At 40.2% G+C, this 18340-nt stretch overlaps 2 protein-coding genes across 4 annotated transcripts; one reads left to right on the forward strand and one right to left on the reverse strand.

Moving 5' to 3' along the window:
• The first annotated feature begins 624 nt into the window (after window positions 1-624).
• Window positions 625-7487, forward strand: scyl3 (SCY1-like, kinase-like 3). Of its 2 annotated transcripts, none has more exons than XM_058638416.1 (14): window positions 625-931; window positions 1013-1221; window positions 2398-2583; window positions 2812-2925; window positions 3031-3087; window positions 3167-3269; window positions 3370-3481; window positions 3571-3648; window positions 3894-4033; window positions 4184-4374; window positions 4825-4996; window positions 5582-5752; window positions 5855-6594; window positions 6945-7487. In XM_058638416.1, exons 2-14 carry the CDS (start codon window positions 1057-1059, stop codon window positions 7005-7007), a joined length of 2292 nt encoding a protein of 763 aa, XP_058494399.1. In that variant the 5' UTR covers window positions 625-931; window positions 1013-1056; the 3' UTR covers window positions 7008-7487. The 2 variants fall into 2 exon arrangements, with proteins under 2 accessions (XP_058494399.1, XP_058494400.1); XM_058638417.1 differs by having other exon boundaries at window positions 1038-1221.
• Window positions 7488-7563: 76 nt separating this feature from the next.
• firrm (fignl1 interacting regulator of recombination and mitosis) lies at window positions 7564-17525 on the reverse strand. 2 transcript variants are annotated; one of them, XM_058638414.1, is made up of 25 exons: window positions 17343-17525; window positions 17032-17167; window positions 16624-16663; window positions 16438-16526; window positions 16212-16316; window positions 15929-16069; window positions 15077-15239; window positions 14865-14949; window positions 14608-14746; window positions 14131-14220; window positions 13960-14024; window positions 13695-13843; window positions 13202-13331; window positions 12735-12921; window positions 12317-12399; window positions 11984-12035; window positions 11357-11446; window positions 10736-10921; window positions 10015-10134; window positions 9828-9923; window positions 9630-9743; window positions 8870-8974; window positions 8691-8771; window positions 8465-8611; window positions 7564-7911 (listed from the first exon to the last, which is right to left on the reverse strand). In XM_058638414.1, exons 2-25 carry the CDS (start codon window positions 17125-17127, stop codon window positions 7699-7701), a joined length of 2766 nt encoding a protein of 921 aa, XP_058494397.1. In that variant the 5' UTR covers window positions 17128-17167; window positions 17343-17525; the 3' UTR covers window positions 7564-7698. The 2 variants fall into 2 exon arrangements, with proteins under 2 accessions (XP_058494397.1, XP_058494398.1); XM_058638415.1 differs by lacking the exon at window positions 17343-17525 and having other exon boundaries at window positions 16624-16654; window positions 17019-17156.
• Window positions 17526-18340: the final 815 nt, after the last annotated feature.

Here is an 18340-nt window from a genome sequence, read left to right on the forward strand (position 1 = left end):
AATAAATAAACATATATATGATACAAATTTACATTGAACAATTAAACCACATTATTTATAGTAACACTACATTTCCATGTGGCGGTGTGAGAGTGTGTACGTGCAATAAAGAGTTATACATTATCGATATATATCGATATATAGTTATGCATCCTTGGCTCACGTGCACACACTCCAAAATGTCACGCTTCTTCGACGTGAACGCGCGCGTGTGGCCTCTACTGACTCCAATGTAGAAAATGAGGAGTCATTACGATCAATGTTATACACCGTGGAGCAAAAATTGGAATAAAATTTGATGTATTCGCTTAATACAAATAGCTTAAGTTCCAGATTTAGTTTTCACTTTGACTTTACTCACCATTTGGCAGTCACTTCGGTGCGCGCACACCTGCGTTATCTCGCCCCACTTTCGTCACAACCATTTTTCTTCGGAGTAGGGGGGGCTTGATCTATTTCTGTGAATTTAAAATGTACAATTTGAAATTCTAATGTACAGTGACACGTTTTATGGTGTAAAATAATAAACAATGACAGCCTTTCCTGAAATCGTGTGCAGAACAGCTTTAGTGGCTTAATTCTTAACAACTTAGAAGTAACACTGTCCCACATGATCTGGTTTCGTCCTTTACCGGAAAGGTCTGTGTTTACAGCACAGCCTTCGCTCCACGTTAGCATCGTAGATTTGACGACCGGTACACAGGAATATATTTGTGTTTTTAACAATTAATATCATTTTAACGTTTTGTTTGAAAGTACATTCGGTTAACCGCGTGACACACAGCTGTTAGCATGGTCGATTGGATGCGTAGCGACGCGGCAATGACTTGGTGGCTAACGTAGCGCTGAGGTTAGCCAGACAGGCAACTAAAGCCAACGGCAGCTAACTTGTCATCACGACAGCGGCGACACATCCAATCCAAACACACAGGTATTTACGGATACAACTTTCTCTTATAACATCCTCGTCTTTACGACAGACAACATGACACTGCTGCTGTTTTACGTCTAGCCGTCCCCTGCACACTGCCCTGCAGGTCCAGGGCAAGTGCGGACATGGGTGCGGAGAGCAGCGCTGTGCGAAGCTGCACCCTGGAGGAGCCGCTCCTCACCCTGCCCTCTGGACTCACCATGTACACGGCGGTGCTCCAGGATGGAAAGCGCGCATCTGTGTTTGTCCATAAGCGGGGCAATGAAGATAAGGTCAACAAAGCTGCCAAGGTATTTATGCCAAACCACGTTGAACGCAGTAGTTTGACAGCAGGAGAGGTAGTAATTGCCAGAGGTGGAAAGAAGAAAGTAAAGTAAAACGAAGCTCAATTGAAATCTTACTTTTCAACAGTGGGTGAGGGTCTCTCTCGTGTAGTGTAAACGGAACAAGGGGTACACCTGTACTAACTAAAATATACAAAATACAAAATTAACTATGTGACATTTACATTTTTAGCCATGTAGATATGTTGATTTAAGTGCAGACCATCCTATAAAACAAACACCAACTAACAAACAAACACCAACTACAGTCCTTCTGCAAATGTCAAAGTTGTGACTTTGAAAGAAGACCAAACTCCTCCGGTGAGTTTAGTTTGTTGTCAGCTCATCGTTCACTGCAGTAGTTTCCTTTATGCTGCTCAGTAGTTGGAAGAAAATTTCCCATTGCACTTATTACATAATTTTGTGATTTAAAATGTAGTGTACTGTATTTCTAACAAAACATTATTTAGTAAACATCAAATTACAGATTTGAAAAACTACTTTTAGTTCAGTTACACAAAAATAACATCAATTGTCAGTCAGTCAGTCATCATCTACCGCTTTATCCTCAACCAGAGGGTCGCGGGGGGTGCTGTGCCAATCTCAGCTACATCGGGCGATAGGCGGGGTACACCCTGGACAGTTCGCCAGTCCATCGCAGGGCCACACACAGATAGAGACAAACAACCATTCACTCTCACACTCACTCCTATGGTCAATTTGGAGTGTCCAATTTACCTATCCCCAAATTGCATGTTTTTGGACTGTGGGAGGAAGCCGGAGTACCCGGAGAGAACCCACGCACACACGGGGAGAACATGCAAACTCCATGCAGAAAGGCCCTTGTTCCAACCGGGGCTCGAACCCGGGTCTTCTCGCTGCAAGGCGAGAGTGCTAACCACTACACCACCGTGTGGCCCAATAACATCAATTGGAATAATATAAATATATAGTATAAATATAATGTGTTACTTTCCCCCTCTGATTATTGCTACAGTGAATGCATGTAACCACATGCATGTGGCCTGCCCACATGGACTGCAAAATCATCACAGTAGCAACAGCAGTTTGTATTTGACTGACATTGCCAATTCATGTTTTTTGGCAGCTGTACAATAATGTGAATATTTTTATTTCCTCCAGCACCTGAAGACTTTGAGGCATCCCTGTTTGCTGCGCTTCCTGTCCTGCTCAGTGCAGGATGGTGGCATCCACCTGGTGACTGAGCGTGTGCAGCCCCTGGAGCTGCTGCTGGACAGCCTCTCCCCCGAGGAAATCTGCGCAGGCGTCTATGACCTCCTACAGGCTCTTGTCTTTCTGCATGAACGGGTGAGCAGTAAGAAACGTGACAGAGCTGCTTGAGCAGCAGGTGGCAAACACGCTGTAGAATTATCTTAATTCAAGGTTGTATACATTTTCCCCTAAGATAATGCGCAACACCAAACAATTTAAACATCTCTTTTTTTATTACACTGGTGTTGTTTAAGGTTTGTTGTCCGTGGTTAATGGTCGTTAGCCATTTAGTGTGACTCCTAACCTTTCCTTCTTTTCCACCAGGGGAAATCAAGCCATAACAATGTTGGCATTTCTTCTGTGTATGTCAGTGAAGACGGTCATTGGAAACTGGGAGGGATGGAGACTGTCTGCAAGTTCTCCGAAGCAACTCCTGAGGTGAGAGGTTGAATTAAAATATGTTGTTTTTCCTACAAATCTAACTACAGTAGAACTACAGTTTGCCTAATAAATTTAATGTTTGTTTTTGTTTTATATGCTCAGTTTCTCACAAGCATACAGAATGTGAGAGAGGCCAGCTCTATTCCACCAGAGGAGCAGGTAAGCAGAATTCAGCTGTGTTAGAAAAATAAAGTTATTTTTCCTCATGTTTACAAGTTCTTATCAAACATGTTGACAGGTTGAGGGCTATAAAATTCTTACGGATAAACACGCTCATGCTCGAGACTGTTTCTCTTTTGGAATGATGGTAGAGACCCTTATCCCTCTCCTGAATGGCTATGGTGAGAAAATGTTGACTTTGTGACCTCACACCTTGCATTTCATCTTGTCAAAATGTTCCTGTTTACACGTTATGGAACCCCTTTTTCCTCCTGTTTCCAGTGTCACACGAGTTATCCGACAGTCTGAAGAAGACCCTGCAGGCAGGTCTGCTGAACTCTGACCCTTTGTCCCGACCACCACTCAGCTCCCTGCTGACTCATGATTTTTTCAGGTGTGGTAATCATGTTTCCTTATGTTGTTATTGTTAGACTGATGGCTGAAAATGATTTGTTTTCAAACTGTATTTTTTTCTGTGAATAGGAATGACTATCTAGAGGTGATGAATTTTCTCAAGAGCCTGACCCTGAAGACAGAAGAAGAAAAGAATGAGTTCTTTAAGTGAGAAATTACATCCTCTACTTATTTTTCGGTGCATATTTTTGTCGGTCCCACTGTAATCACACTAAGCATAGTAATGTGCATGTGTCATGTTTTGTGTGTAACAGTGTAACATCATCGGGAGTTGAAATACTATTTTCCATAAACTTAAATAATACCAAGCCTCATTTAAATAATTCAAACTGGAACCTGTTTTTTTGTCATGGGTCTCTTGACATGCTCATTGTGTGTATGTGTGTCTGTAGGTTTCTTTTAGACCGGGTCCAAAGTCTGCCTGAAGAGCTGACAGCTGTACGTCTTGTCCCCAAACTGCTCAATTCTCTGGTTTTTGCAGAACCCATGGCTGTCAGAAGTTTCTTGCCTCATCTGCTAAGGCCAAAGATGGGTAAGATTATATTGAATGGACCTCTGATTCTAATAATAACTCAAATCTTGATTCCCCCTCAAAGATAAAGAAGCTGTCAAGTACAACCGTGTAAAACTGAAAGTGGATGTTGCTCATACTTTTCCTCTTCATTTCTGCCTGTCTCGATAGAGTCGAGTAGTGGTGGTAGCGGTGAGGAATGCCTGCTCTCTCTGAGCCTTTACCGTAAGCACGTGATTCCTCTGCTACTGAAGCTCTACAAAGTCAACGAGGAACATGTGCGGGTTGCACTGCTAGGTCATATCCACATCTACGCCGAGTTCTTCTCCCATGATGAGCTTAAAAGTCAGATTCTGCCTCAGGTACAGTGTTTGTCAGTCTTTGGTGTGAAGACAGATACTGCTCATGCCCGTCTTAACATTACTTTAGGACCCTAAGCCTACATTGACTGGATGCTGGTAGAAACAGCAAACCCAACTAACTGCAAAATAATGATCAATTGCTTCAATTACTAAAATATAGTGCTAGGCAGTATACCATTTCATACCAAAAAACTGTATTTTTTTTATTTTATATCAATTTTTGCAAATTCATATCGCAAGACTGATATGTAAAAATTGCAATGAGGGGGGGACCCTTTTCATTGCTGCACCACCCATGCAAATGGTGCTCTTAGATGTGTTTATTTCAATTATGCTTGTGAATTAAAGATAATGTGAATACTAAGATGAATGGTGGACGCTAACAAATGTTGGTATGTCGTTATGTCTTGATAATGTACCATCTTTTTGTGTGTGTGTCCCCCACTACAGGTTTTGTTAGGAATGAGAGACACCAATGATTCTCTGGTGGCCATGACGCTACAGAGTCTGGCGGTGCTGGTGCCACTGCTTGGAGCTCAAGTGGTGGTTGGAGGAGAGAGAACCAAGGTCTTTAAACGCACCACGCCCAACTTCACCAGGTCAACAGAGGTCACCCCAGAAAGTAAGCAACACTTGGCCCAGCATTCAGTTGTGATACATCTTGCAGGACACATCAAACAATCATACTGTTGCCATAAATCCACAAGTTTGTCCTCTTTCTCTACTGTCCACTGGACTCAGGAGAGAAGATCTTCTTGGCTATTGTGGTTATTGTTACTCTTCAGTCGTAAATATCAAACGTGTTTGATTTGCAGTGATCAAATCCAAGTTGTACATAATCTTAAAATGATAGTGTACAGCTTTGTAGTTAACCTAATTTAACTTCCTGCAAGAAGAAGCCTTGCAGCAGTATTTACTTTGATTTGTGGGCACAAAGAAGCACATAGCATCAGAAATGTTGTACTACCACACTCATAGGCTTGGTTCTTGTGAAACAGGTTTTTTAAGAGGCACAGTTCAGCCTACAAGTTATTCTGCAATTAGAATTATGAATGTTGCAAACAACCAATGTACAGTCAAGCGGGCTGCCTGAATTTAGAATGTCATATCGGCGAGGATCTGCATATTGGTTTGAAATGTTGCATTATTATTATTTTTAATCGCAACATTTGGTTAAGATTAAACTTGTTTTTTCCCTTGTTTTTAGCGTCACCTGTCCATGTAGTTGGAGGTTCCCACCCTCAGTTGGCCCAGCCTTCCAAAGTCTTGAATTTATTCTCCAGACCACTGGGGACTGAAGACATTATGCTGGGTAATATGGGCAGTTTAACAGATAGGACAGAGATTCCTCGAAGTTACCCCCTGATGCCAAAATCAGGTACAACACCACACCCATAATGCTTAAAACTATTCCTTTACATTTAACAGAGTGGTTTTTGTGCCCCAAAGCTCAGTCTGTTTTTTCTATTTTGGGTTTCAGATGTGAGTACACAAATGTCTCTGCCTTTGAACGGCCTACATCGGGACAGCAAGATGGAGCCATTGTCATTCAGCCCAAAGCAGCCACACAGAAAAGGCCCAGTGGAAGACTGGCCTGACTGGAGTGACACTGAAGAGAACCAGCACAGAAATGGACAATCAGTCCAGATCCACATTCAGGCCTCAGAGGGAGCAGAAGCAGTCAGCAGCAGACAACCACTTTCACAACAGAACATTAACGAGGAGCCATGGGAAGACTTTGAGGACACTGAACCTTCCTCGGATCTTTCACCTACTGCTCCTATAACAGACCCGGTAATAATCACACCGCCCACAGGGGGCACTGCTTCAGAATCATTGCGTGTGGGATCATCCAACCCTCTCAAACTAACATCGGCACTGCAACAATCCACTCAGAGCAAGATCACCTCTTCATGGGACAGTAGCTGGGCTCAACAAGACAGCCAATCTGAAAAATCACCCAAACCTACAGTGGCAAAAAATAACGGTGGAATAGGGGGTTTGGGGGAGGAGTTCACCATAAAGGTGAAGAAAAAGGAGGAGCGCGACCCAGAGCTGGATTTGTTCGCTGACATGGTGCCAGATATCAAGCTGTCTTCTTCAGCTCTGCTGTCTGTGAAAGAAAGCAGCATGAGTGACACCACCAAAACTCTGCAGGTCGACTCATTTGGCAATACCATAATGCTCACTGCCAAATTTGCAGCAACAAACCTGACAGAGGTGAGAGCATGAGGATTCACAGAATCGGTTTATACATTGTATAACAAATGCTAGACTTTTTTTATTTAACTCTACTTTCAATGAACACTGTATTATATTAATGTCACTTTATACATTTATGGGCTGTAAAGACTATAGTTGATTTAATTTCCACTTATTACAGCAAATCATCTTGTCTGGATCCAGTTTAAATTGTTATTAGAAACACATGATATACTTGTAATAGATTTTTGCTCCAAAAATTCACCCTTTCCTTTCTGTTGATGACTGAATGAGGGATTCTTCACAAGCGTAATGATTTTGTTCCTGGTTTGCATTAATAACCTTTTCTTTCTCGTGTTCTTTCAAAGATGGAAACAGATGGCTGGGGAGATGAAGATGATCTGAACTGGGAGGACGAGAACAACTGGTGATGAAACTGCTCTGCAGCCACTTCACAGCCAGCTGGAAGTTGCTCCAGTTCTCATTTAACATGATGCAGTAAGAGGAATGTGCTGGGACATTCTATAACCTTTTACTGGTTGGGACATTTAATAGCAGTTAGTTTGTAACTCTCTTTTGAACAGGAAGGATTGGCTGCTCATCATATTGTTAGACTTGGATAAATGAAGCCACTCTTTATTTTTTGCCATTTTATACAAGTCACCCTGATATAAATTAGGATCTTAATCAGAGGTGAATGTCTTTTATTTTATTTTTTTTTTTTAAATGTGCCAAATTTACTAGCGGCATCAAGATCAAGACACCCTTTTTGGCAAGTTAGAATTTGTCCGAAACGTGTCAGGTTTGATTTACAGAAAGCTTGCACTTTGAATGAATGTATAATATGAAGTACATAATTTATTAGTAGGTCTTTGGTTGCTGGTGAAATAAAGATTTTACTGTTTCAGAAATGGCTCTGTTCTCTGTGCTTTTTTTTAACCTATACTATGCCATTTCTAGTGAGGACAGTAAAACCTTACAATCCAATGCTTTGTATTCAAACAAGTTTAATAAACATTATAAAACAAAAGGTTTTTTTTTAAAAAAAAGGGAAGACAAACAATTTTCAGTAGCAGCAATGGGTATGATAGACTTTTTTTCTACTTATAATGTAAATTAAAGCTAAAGCTGCTTGATAGTTTGCCCAGCTGCACTAATGTGGTTTATGAGGGTGTGCAGTTCCTGTAGTTTGGATTCCAGCCACTGTGGTGGAGCAGAAGAGTTGGCTTGGCCCTCAATCAGAGCCTGAAGGGCTTTTAAAGCACTCTCAGCTGTCTGGATGTAGCGACCGTACTCCTCTGCACTGGTCTCCTGCCGAGCTCTTTTTGGACATGGCTAAGGGGGGAGGAAATATTCATGTTAGTTATTCAAAGATGTGTCTACTGTGACTGAATTTTTAACATTGTTTAAAAATAACAAACCGTACTTTTAATAGTAATGTGCTATATGTACAAAACTTACAGACCATTACTCAGTGAGGTTTTTACCAAGCTAATATATTTTTGAATGGTATTGCAAATATTGAAATGTCACCAACCTTCATAAAATATAATATCTATATGTGTAACTTCAAAGAGCGTTTTCAAACTTAGGCTTTACAAATAAATGCTGTTTCCAGTTACTTTCTGGTGAACTCACATTTAATTTTCCTCTTTAATCCCCAGTGTTTGTTTGTCTGTCTGCCAAATTACTCACACCAAAGAAAGCAATGCCTTGGTAAATTCAATGCAACATGCACGGCCTCTAAGTTTTTTAGGGAGTAGTATGATCATCAAACTCACATTGGCCAGCAGCCGCTCAGTGACTACATGTCACAATGTTGTGCATGAACATGCATTTTCCCAAAGCTTGTGAATAAATTTGAACTAAACCAAATGATGCTACTAACCTCTGAATCTGTAACAGCTTCAGTAGGCTGTTTGTTACAATCATTTTCTTCCTTGTGTTCCAGCCTCTCATTATGTTGCTCGATCTCTGCTGTCTCCATCTTGAGCCTGTGTAGCCGTGACTCTGCATCTTCTCGAGCATTAATGGTCTACAACGAAAATAGTCTCGTTCAAATGCGTCAGTTGAACTTATGTAAAGGGTCATCACAATGTATCATCATCCCTTACCTTGCTGAGATAATTCACCACCTTTGTCTTTGTTTCTTCGTTGCTCAAACTTTGGGAAATGACTTCCTCGTGGTTTGTAACCTTTAATAACAGAAGGGCAAATTAAAGTTTTGTTTGGGCATCAACGGTACCCAGCACTACATCTGAGACATGAATACATTCAAAACTTATTCCTCTACTTCTGCAAAATGAGAGAAGGCCTCCAGGGCATGCTGATGTAGCAGCCATGGTCTGTCAGCCAGCAGGACTCCAAACAGACTACTCAGCCTCGGCAGAATGTGACTCTGTGGGACCAGACAGTTTTGTGAGAATAAGACTGAAAGTGGTGAGCAAATTCAGAAGCAAATCTTATGTATAGTCTCAACTGATGATTATAACCATTATTAATTTCCACATGATTATTCCTTCTTTTTTTTTTGTTATTGTCGTATTGGATATGCTTTGACAGATTAAATCTTGAACCTTTACTGTTTTCTTTTTGATGATCAACACTTCCACCACTATTTAGCATAATCTAAAGAGAAGACCAGTAGAATATATTTTTTTAGGTATCACTGGTAAGGATTTAAAACTTTTAACTAAAATGTCCAATATATTCAAACCCTTGCAAAATGAGTTCACACAATGCTGGTTAAGCCTGATTAGCGCCACCTGACTGCTTCTCAGTATAGCGCTATTTATATCTCGTGTTCCCGCGAGACATTTGCGTGCTGCAGTTAAACAGTGTAAAACCCACTTATCCCTGCCCTGCTGATGTATACACATAAATGCTCCCTCAGTCAGGTCTGACTGACAGAATTGCCATCAGACCCGTTACATCACATAACAAATAACGTTACATCATTTCTCATCACAAAGACCATACAATCACAAAACACAGCTGCAACTTTAAATTAGTACAAAACTAAAAATCCTCATTTGCAAAAGTGGTTTCAGTACCTGGGTGTCAGCAGGGACAAAAATCTTCCCCAGGGAGGCCAGGAACTCCAGAGCAGCCAGCAACAGCTGATCTGAACACTTTTGAGACATCAGAGCATCCACACACAACAGTGCCTGGAAGTAACACGTGCACAAATTCAGTCAACACAAGTGTTCTTCATTTTTCATCAGCTGAAAATTAACACATAGACAATATACCTGACAAATGAATTGAGGGTCTACGTTCTTCACCAACACTGTCGACATGGACAAAAGCAGCTGCAGAGTGCACTGGAGCGCAGGCTGGGTCTGCACCTGGAGTGTGACAGATTACTATGGTAGTTATTTTTGGATTTATACCACATCTGTGTGTACGTGTGTGTGTGTGTGTGTTGTTGGATCTCACCTGATCTGAACTCATGCACAACCAGAGCTGCGTGACCATCTTCATAACAGACAACACACACTGTTCTTGGAGAGATGACTGCCCTCGAACTACCACTAGGAGGGACAACAGCACCATGTTCTGGAGACAGGAGGGACTCGGTGAATAAAAAATGTGATTGCCATTTTCCATTTCAGTTATACTTGTCTACTTCCTCGCATTGTTTTCTCTTACTTCCAACGCAACTATAATAACAGTTCACCATCCTGACACAGATGATTGTGGGGTTGTCGAAGATAATTATAAGGTTAGTAAAAGTTCACATCATTCATGTGCGATTATAATTACAATCAGTAGTACAATCCAGTCTTCTAAAAGCCAACTGTGAACTGTGAACCTTATTCATTTCAATAACATATTGTCAATTATTTGTATTTGCATGTTTATTGTCCATCTTCTAATGGTTATTGCATTGCATTTTACTTGCAGTACTTTGCATTGGCAAGTGGTGGCTTTAATTCACTCTTCTTTATTTTATCTTTATTTCTGCTATTGTATGTGAAAACCTAATTGGCTCATTACCACATCTTCATTGTCACAGCTTGGGTTACAACAAAGGGTAAATGCATATTATGCAATATTAATACTATTTAATAATAAACATTGAAATATTTTATACTGCATACCATAAATGTACATATCACTGTTACACCACCAGCTACATCAATGTTGCCGTCCTCACCAGTTTGTCCACTTGTCCCAGTTTGTGCCCTCCATTCTGCCAGTCAGTCAGCACTTTTTGAGTTATGCCAATGATGTCCGTCTCCACACGGTGACGGACGTCCTGAGAAAGAGCTCTGATGAGAACATGACGCCATACTGGTAGGTTCTCCTCTTCCGAGGGTGGGAAACGCATCACCAGCTCCATCTGGGAAAACAAACACTTATGAGAATAAATCTCATGGCAAGGTTGTGAGCTAATACAGTGGCTTTTTATGATGTACAAGGACAAAGATACAGGAAAACTTTTATTGCACTGCACATTTAATACTATTTGTGTTCGTCATTACACAAAAAGCAGCCAGCATACACCGTCCCAGTGATATGGGGCTCTGCCTCTTTGCTAATATTTTATTTGGAGATTTCCTCAAAAACGATCTTAGAATATGTCATTATGAATGGCAACATCAACAACACGAGACATGAGCAAAACATTATATACAGTTGATGTTAATTTGTTTAAGACATTACAACACATCACTCCACTTCATTTACACATGCCCTTCATCTTCACCAGAATGTCTATATACAGTAGATTCCACATGCCACCAATGCATTGTGTGATTTGCAACTCATTTCTAACCTGGTGGTTTGGCGTCATAAGGAAAACCATTCGTTTGAGCAGCAGGCTCAAGTGGAATAACTGGTAACACTCGGTGGCGCACATCTTCACCTAATGGAGAGGAAGGAGAAGCAGACAGGATGCAAGAGACTGTGTGAGTGTCCATGTGAAGGCACAGAAGGAGTAAAATCACCAGGACACCAGGGTGGAAGAAAGGTGAAGAAGTGAAGCAGAGGGACGTGTATGGAAATCAGTGGGTTCCAGGTTGATCTGAGGACGTTATGGTGAAACGGGTTATAAAAAGGTGTCAGTCACCAAGATCCCTCAACACCAATTGTCACCTCTGTTGGGGTGCCACAAAAACAGTGAGGACCCCATACTAGTCTACCAACCCACAGGGTGGGGGAGGGGGCATGACATTATTCAGAAAGTTCTCAGGAAGAAGTCCCAGAACTTGTGATTTCTACCAAAGACGGTGGTAGATTTCATAGGTTGAGATGTGATACCATTAACTCTTGTGTGTCTATAAAAATAAAACAAGTGTTCTATTTCATGTTTTAAGATGCATGTCCATCTCAGATTAAAATAAAGCAGGACCACAAGCCTATTCTTTCAAGTATGTTGTGCCTTCTGTTCAATTCTACCTACCAGCTGAGCAATGAGGAGGATATGATGTAGACAAAGTTCGGCAGTCCCATACCTGTGTACATATAAGAAAGAAAAAATCAGCACAAACAATACATTACATAAAAACATGTGCAAAACTGTTTGCAATCAGGCTTTGGAGAAACAGAAGTTGTAAAAAGAGAGTTATGTAAAGCAAACTCTGAACAAACAAAAAACAGGTGTACAATATGAACTTTTATCTTGGTAAATCATATACAGTATGGGAACACGCCTGTAAATTAACTGTATAAAAAAGACAAACCATTTACAGTTTTGGTGGAAAATACACATTAAGACATTACTCCTGGCTCTCACCGTGCTGTAAAGCACCACACATCTGTTGCCAGTAAAGCTGTCTGTGTATCAGCCTGCAGGACTGCATCGACCAAACAGCGCTCCTAAAAATTAAACAGAGATAGAGAGAGATAAGGCAAATGGAAAGTAAAACAGACAAGGGCGTGACACAGAAAATGGCAATAAACAGAGGAAACTAAAGTAGCCAGAAAACCTTTATCACGGTTAAAGAAAGTGAAAGAATAACTTGCTTTGAATAACAGGAAATGCCATACTAAAATACAGCCAAGAATAAGGTTAGGTAGCAAACATAAATATAATGAATTTTTGATACAATGGTTATATATTCACACAAGGGTCATCATTCATTTTCAACACGCTCACACATGTAATTCTATGAATTGCTGTCAAATAATAATGCAGTCTGAAATGGCCTCACCAGCACAGGGAAGTAAACTGGAGGAAGTGCAGCCACACTGGCACAGAGATGCACGCACATGTGGTGGTGTAGTGTGACTTGGACCTGGGCCTGACCTCTCGTCATCACTCCTGGCAAGAGCACCGGTACCTTGCGCTCAGTATAACAACGGCGGAAACTAGTGAACAAGGCGCTGTAAAGAGGATGCCTGGCGACAGAGGGGATGTAGAGAAGCTTTGAAGTGTAAGAAGGTCAAGACTCAAAGCTCCACTCAACTTGAAACTCAAAAAAGAAGCAATGTCAACACATTTCATGTAAAAGGAATTCTCAGTGATGAATACTACACATATTAACACTAACATTACATTATTGTAATGTATTTTTCACCTCCTGACTGCAAATACATAAATACTGCTGGACCCTGCATCAACACACCAAAATATCCCATTACCAAAAATTATTATCATTTCTCCAAAATCTTGTATTACCTGGGTGTGTCTTCTGGAAACTGGCTGCCTGTGTGCCAAAGCTGCAGCACCTCCTCAGGCTGCGTGACCAGCTGACCCAAGACACTCATCAGCAAAAGACAGTGAGGAAACTCATGCTCAGGACTTAACCCTGCAGAAAAAGACAGGGATCATTTTGGTGCTGATTACTGGCTTTTTTACTCAGTCTGTATGTAGAAACATATGATGTGAACGTTCCTTTAATAGTACACATATCAACATTCAAAGGTGTCAAACTCTGAGCGAGCATTTGGTCTAAAGGTCAATCAAGATAAGACATTGTAGTGATAGTATTTGTAATAAGCAGACTAAATATACTGGGGTGCTATCAGTGTCAGTGCAGATCAAATCATTTTTTTATTTGGTTTGACCGCTAACTACTGAAAACAATATTTCCAATGCAAAGGAAAACAGAGACGCATCTACGGATCCTGACACAGAATCTGAGAAAAGAGGAAATATAGGACAAACTCACGTAGGTCCTTCCCGAGGACAATCTCAGTGAATGGCCTTAAATGCAACAGCTGAAGCAGAAGGGCATCCATGGGCACCAGAGCTGCTGCCTTTAACTCCTCAGAGAGAGCTGTGGGCAATGTCTGAGCAGACAAGCTGGGAGGGAACTTACTGAAAGACAACAGACCCATCTGAGAAAATGTTACAGAAACTCTCACTACTGCCAAGTCAAACTTTAAACTGTGGTCCAAATCCCTTTCTTAAAACTGAAGCCAAACCATACGTACCTGACAATCTGAAGGTAAACTTGGTGAAAGCAGCTACAGTGCTTTGTGAGAAAAAATTTAAATTCCTGTTAGATAAAATAGAAAATAAATATGAGTTTACATAACACATCAAGGTGGCATTAAGTATTAATAGATTTAAGAAAGCCGTGAGTAGATTCTTTTTTGTAGCACCTTTATATAATGAACCAACGTGTTGGCAAAAAACCTGCTCATCTTTGCACTTTTCTGGAACAGCTTGTATTCTGGACTTTGTGTTGCCACCTTTAAAAAGAAAATTTAAAAGAGTTTGTTTTTTAAAAAAAACAAAAAAGACTACCTTTGAATTTACATGAATAAACACATCACATACAAGTGTACACCATTCCTTGAAAATGTAGGATGCACTTAATAGTATATAGGACAGAAATATCCCCCATAATAGCAATTCTAGTAGGGTATCCGATCAGTGAGGAATAAAACGTATTCTACACCAGCACATTTACATCTACAAAATACATTTCACATGACGGGACAATACAAGTAAAAGATGAACTAAAATCATATTTGATCCTGTATCTGTATTAAAAAAACAATAATAATTTAAAAAAAAAAAAGCTACAAAATCTCCATGTATCATCTATACTGTATAATTTTGTGACTAGTTCCTACCTGTTGACCAGCATTGGTCATCTGTTCTGCCCACTCCACACAGCTGTGGAAGGAGGCCAGCAGGTTTTCACACAAGCTGGAACTAATGTCACCATGATGCAGATGTTTCTCTACCAATGAGCGGTACTTCAGACTCTGTCTGATCACAAGTAATCACAATTTAATATCATCTCTTATAACAACCTGATAACTTTAGTATAACAGACGAGATTACATTAGAAGAAACAGGCACAAACATGAATGTCTGCTTCACTGACTTGATGAGAAATTTCCACGTGTTTGCATGCAGTGCAATGTCCAGGTTGGAAATAATAGAGCAGATATCCAGCAAGCTGTGAATCACTGGGGAAGATTTTAAAAAATGTCAATTAATTAGACTGCAATAAATCTATCCTTATTAGCTTACCAGCAAAGAGTGTGGCAGTGACACACAGAAGGATTCATATTTATGTATGGTGCAGGTACACACCTGTAACAATGTCAGAGACCTCCTCCTCTGAGGCACTGCTGTCCAGGGTGATACGGTCCAATAGCTCCAATAGACCTTTCTGAAGGGAATATGCCTCCTTGAAGAGTCCCTGCAGCAGATCAGCCACCAGTGACAGACGGCCACAGTAAACCACGTCACTCTCCTGGGGACAAAATGCAAAATCTGCTTATCTTTTTTTTGGTTTGTTTCTCACTAAATTCCAAACCAGTTCAATTAAATTTCAAATCTGTTCAGTTGTTGCTTTCAGATAATGACATCTTCATGTGATGATGACAACAGATAAACATTTTGGTCATTAAAGACAGAATAAATAATAAAATGAATTATGAAATGTAACGATTACAGACTATGTCATTTTTCAGAACTTCCCCTACTTCACTACTATATTGAATGGTACATGTGACATTTAGGAGGTTTATATGCAGTTGGAAAATGAGTATTGAGAATTTATCATTGCTTGTTGCGAGCGGGTCTTACAACCGTGTTTCTAGCATTCCAGACATGCATACTTAAAAGTCAGATTCTATTGTATGTATATCACATGCAGACATGGAAAGTATGACACAGTATTGAACATCTACAGTATCATTTTAGACATCACTAATTCATGAACACTGGACTTTTAAATGTCATAATCAACAGTGTAAACTTGTTAGTCCAACCAATGCAACCAACTCATTTTACTTAACATAAATCTTGTAGATATTAAAATAGTATTTTTAAAATCCATCCCACAATATTATATAAATATATTAAACGCAGTGAGTACATGTTTAACATCCGCTATGGCTTAAAATGCACTCATAACACTATTGCACTGAACGAACTGACCTTGCAGTGTAAAAAAGTCTCCCTCAGGATTTTCAGGATACAAGTGGGTAACGAGCGAATAGTATCCAGGTCAGGAGCTTCCTCAAATGAGCAAACATGACGAACGCAAGTAGAGAGTGCATCAATTAGCTGCATCATTGCCTAAAAACAGACCACAACAGATTGTCAAACAAATGGTTAAAATACTTTGGTGACAACGCACTGGATATCATACACAGCTTGAACTCATAACTTAATCAGTAAGGGTATAATAATGTGAATAATACAGCTATAATACTAGTACCTGAAGAACATTCCTTAGTAATGCACATAGTTCAGTGTTTTGACTGGACAGTCCTCCAACTTGGTCTGAGATTTCTTTCATCATGCTGTCGAACACTGACACAGCCTGCCGACATTTCACAATAAGGAAAAGACAGAGGCAAAACAATATACATAAAAATAAGCTCAATTCACAAGGATACCTTTACAATAACAAAAACAGATACTGAAGACAACATGCTGTTTACCTTTGGTAAGATCTTTGAGAAGCATTCATCTTCCAGCTCTGACAAACCAATATGTGGGAGGAACAGGTCTGTAATTATCTTCAGTATACCTGTTGGGATGATATGCATTAAGAAGACGTTTCATTCGTATTCACAAATAGCAGTCATGGTGCTTACAAACACAAATTTTGCAATTAAGAAACTTACGTAAATGTTCCTCCCAGCTTTCAGTTTTAAGCTGCAAAGAGTGTAAACAGTCAAGGAATAACAATGGATTGAAGAAAACTGTGACGTCTAATGTCAAAAGGAATGAAGGGAGGAAGGAACAGGAAAATAATCCCAGCTGACATAGGGCTTATGGCAGGGTACACCCTGGACAGGTATCCAGTCATAGAGACAAGCAACCATTCACTCTCACACTCACACCTACGGTCAATTTAGAGTGTTCAATTTGCCTAACCCCCAATTTTGCAATCATAATCAAATTAAACTGAATACTAATACCAGTAAAGGCAGAGCACCAATAGACATACTGGTTGCCAGACAGACAGACAGACAAATGTGTCACAACGAGACGGTAATGAGGACACAAAGTGCCGTACGTATTAGGGATATGTTGAGCTTCGGCAGGACAGACTTAAGCTCCTGGCGACAGGTTTCCTGACTCCACTGCACCACTTCCTCCAGGAGAGAAGTGTTGGTCTGGGACATGATGACAGCAGGTCAGGACAGAACTGTCCGCACCAGACGACTGAAACGTTTCACAATAAATGAGTCATTTGAATTTGGACACAGCTGTAGTTATATTTAAAAGTCACTTTCTATACAATACTATTGTTAGCTTGTTTGCTTGTTATGGTACGGTTAGCCGGACATTTAATGCTAACATGGTGGTTTATTTTGGGATAATATGAATAGTTTCTTACCATACAAGCCAGTATCTTTCGATCAGACGCAAGAGGATCAGGTACACGTTCCTACGCCTTAGTTTGACTTAAACTTCCCCATTATTGTCTTATTGACGACTGAAATGTAGAAAGGACAGTAGACTGCGAAGTAAACTGCAAACAAACATACCGCGCGCTCAGGGATGCCAGGTGTGTATGGGGGAAAGAAATCCGCAATACACGGTCAATCAAAAGTAGAACATAACCAGCCCAGTGGCACCAAAGCAAGCTCTTTCTTTGTTCTCTCTCTTTTGCCTACATCGAAAATAAGTCACTGTAAGTCAAAGTGCTTGTACTGCACACAAATGAGCCACAATATAAAACGTGGTTGTGGAATGACATGGTTTGTCCCGTGAAAGAAGGAATTCCATTAACCACATGACACGCAAACTGTAGAATGTAAACGGAGTGGGAACAGATTGAATGGAACTAATTTCACCTACACATTTTATTTTGTAGTGGGCTGAACATGGTGTTTTTGCCTCTGTTATCGTTTGCTGTCACTTCAGAATTTCCGCATGAAAACAACAGACCTGGCAACCCCGTGAGTCGGATATGACGTTGTGGCAAACCGTCAAGTTTTCAACCAGTAGGAAGCGGAGTGACTGCAAAGCGCTGCAAAAACAACCGACGCGCGCTTTAACATGGCAGATAAAAAAAGGCCTGCTTTTTATGTACATTTATTAACAATGTAAACATGTGGCCAGTCATATTTTCATCTAAATTAGGGTTACAACAAATAATTGATTAATTAATAATTAAGCAATGAATTGACAAATGTTTTTATTTTATATATTTAAAAAAAAGTATCTTGCCTCATTTTATGAACTTTAAATAGGCTTTATAACTCTTTGAAATAACTGCTTGATGAAATATGACTGCTCTCCAGTATGATGAGCAGTTCATGTTAATCGGCATTGAATAACATTTTAAAAAAAGAATACAATGTATGAGGTGTGTGTTTGTGCCACACAAAC

Source organism: Solea solea, chromosome 9 (assembly GCF_958295425.1).
Source record: "Solea solea chromosome 9, fSolSol10.1, whole genome shotgun sequence".
NCBI lineage: Eukaryota > Metazoa > Chordata > Actinopteri > Pleuronectiformes > Soleidae > Solea > Solea solea.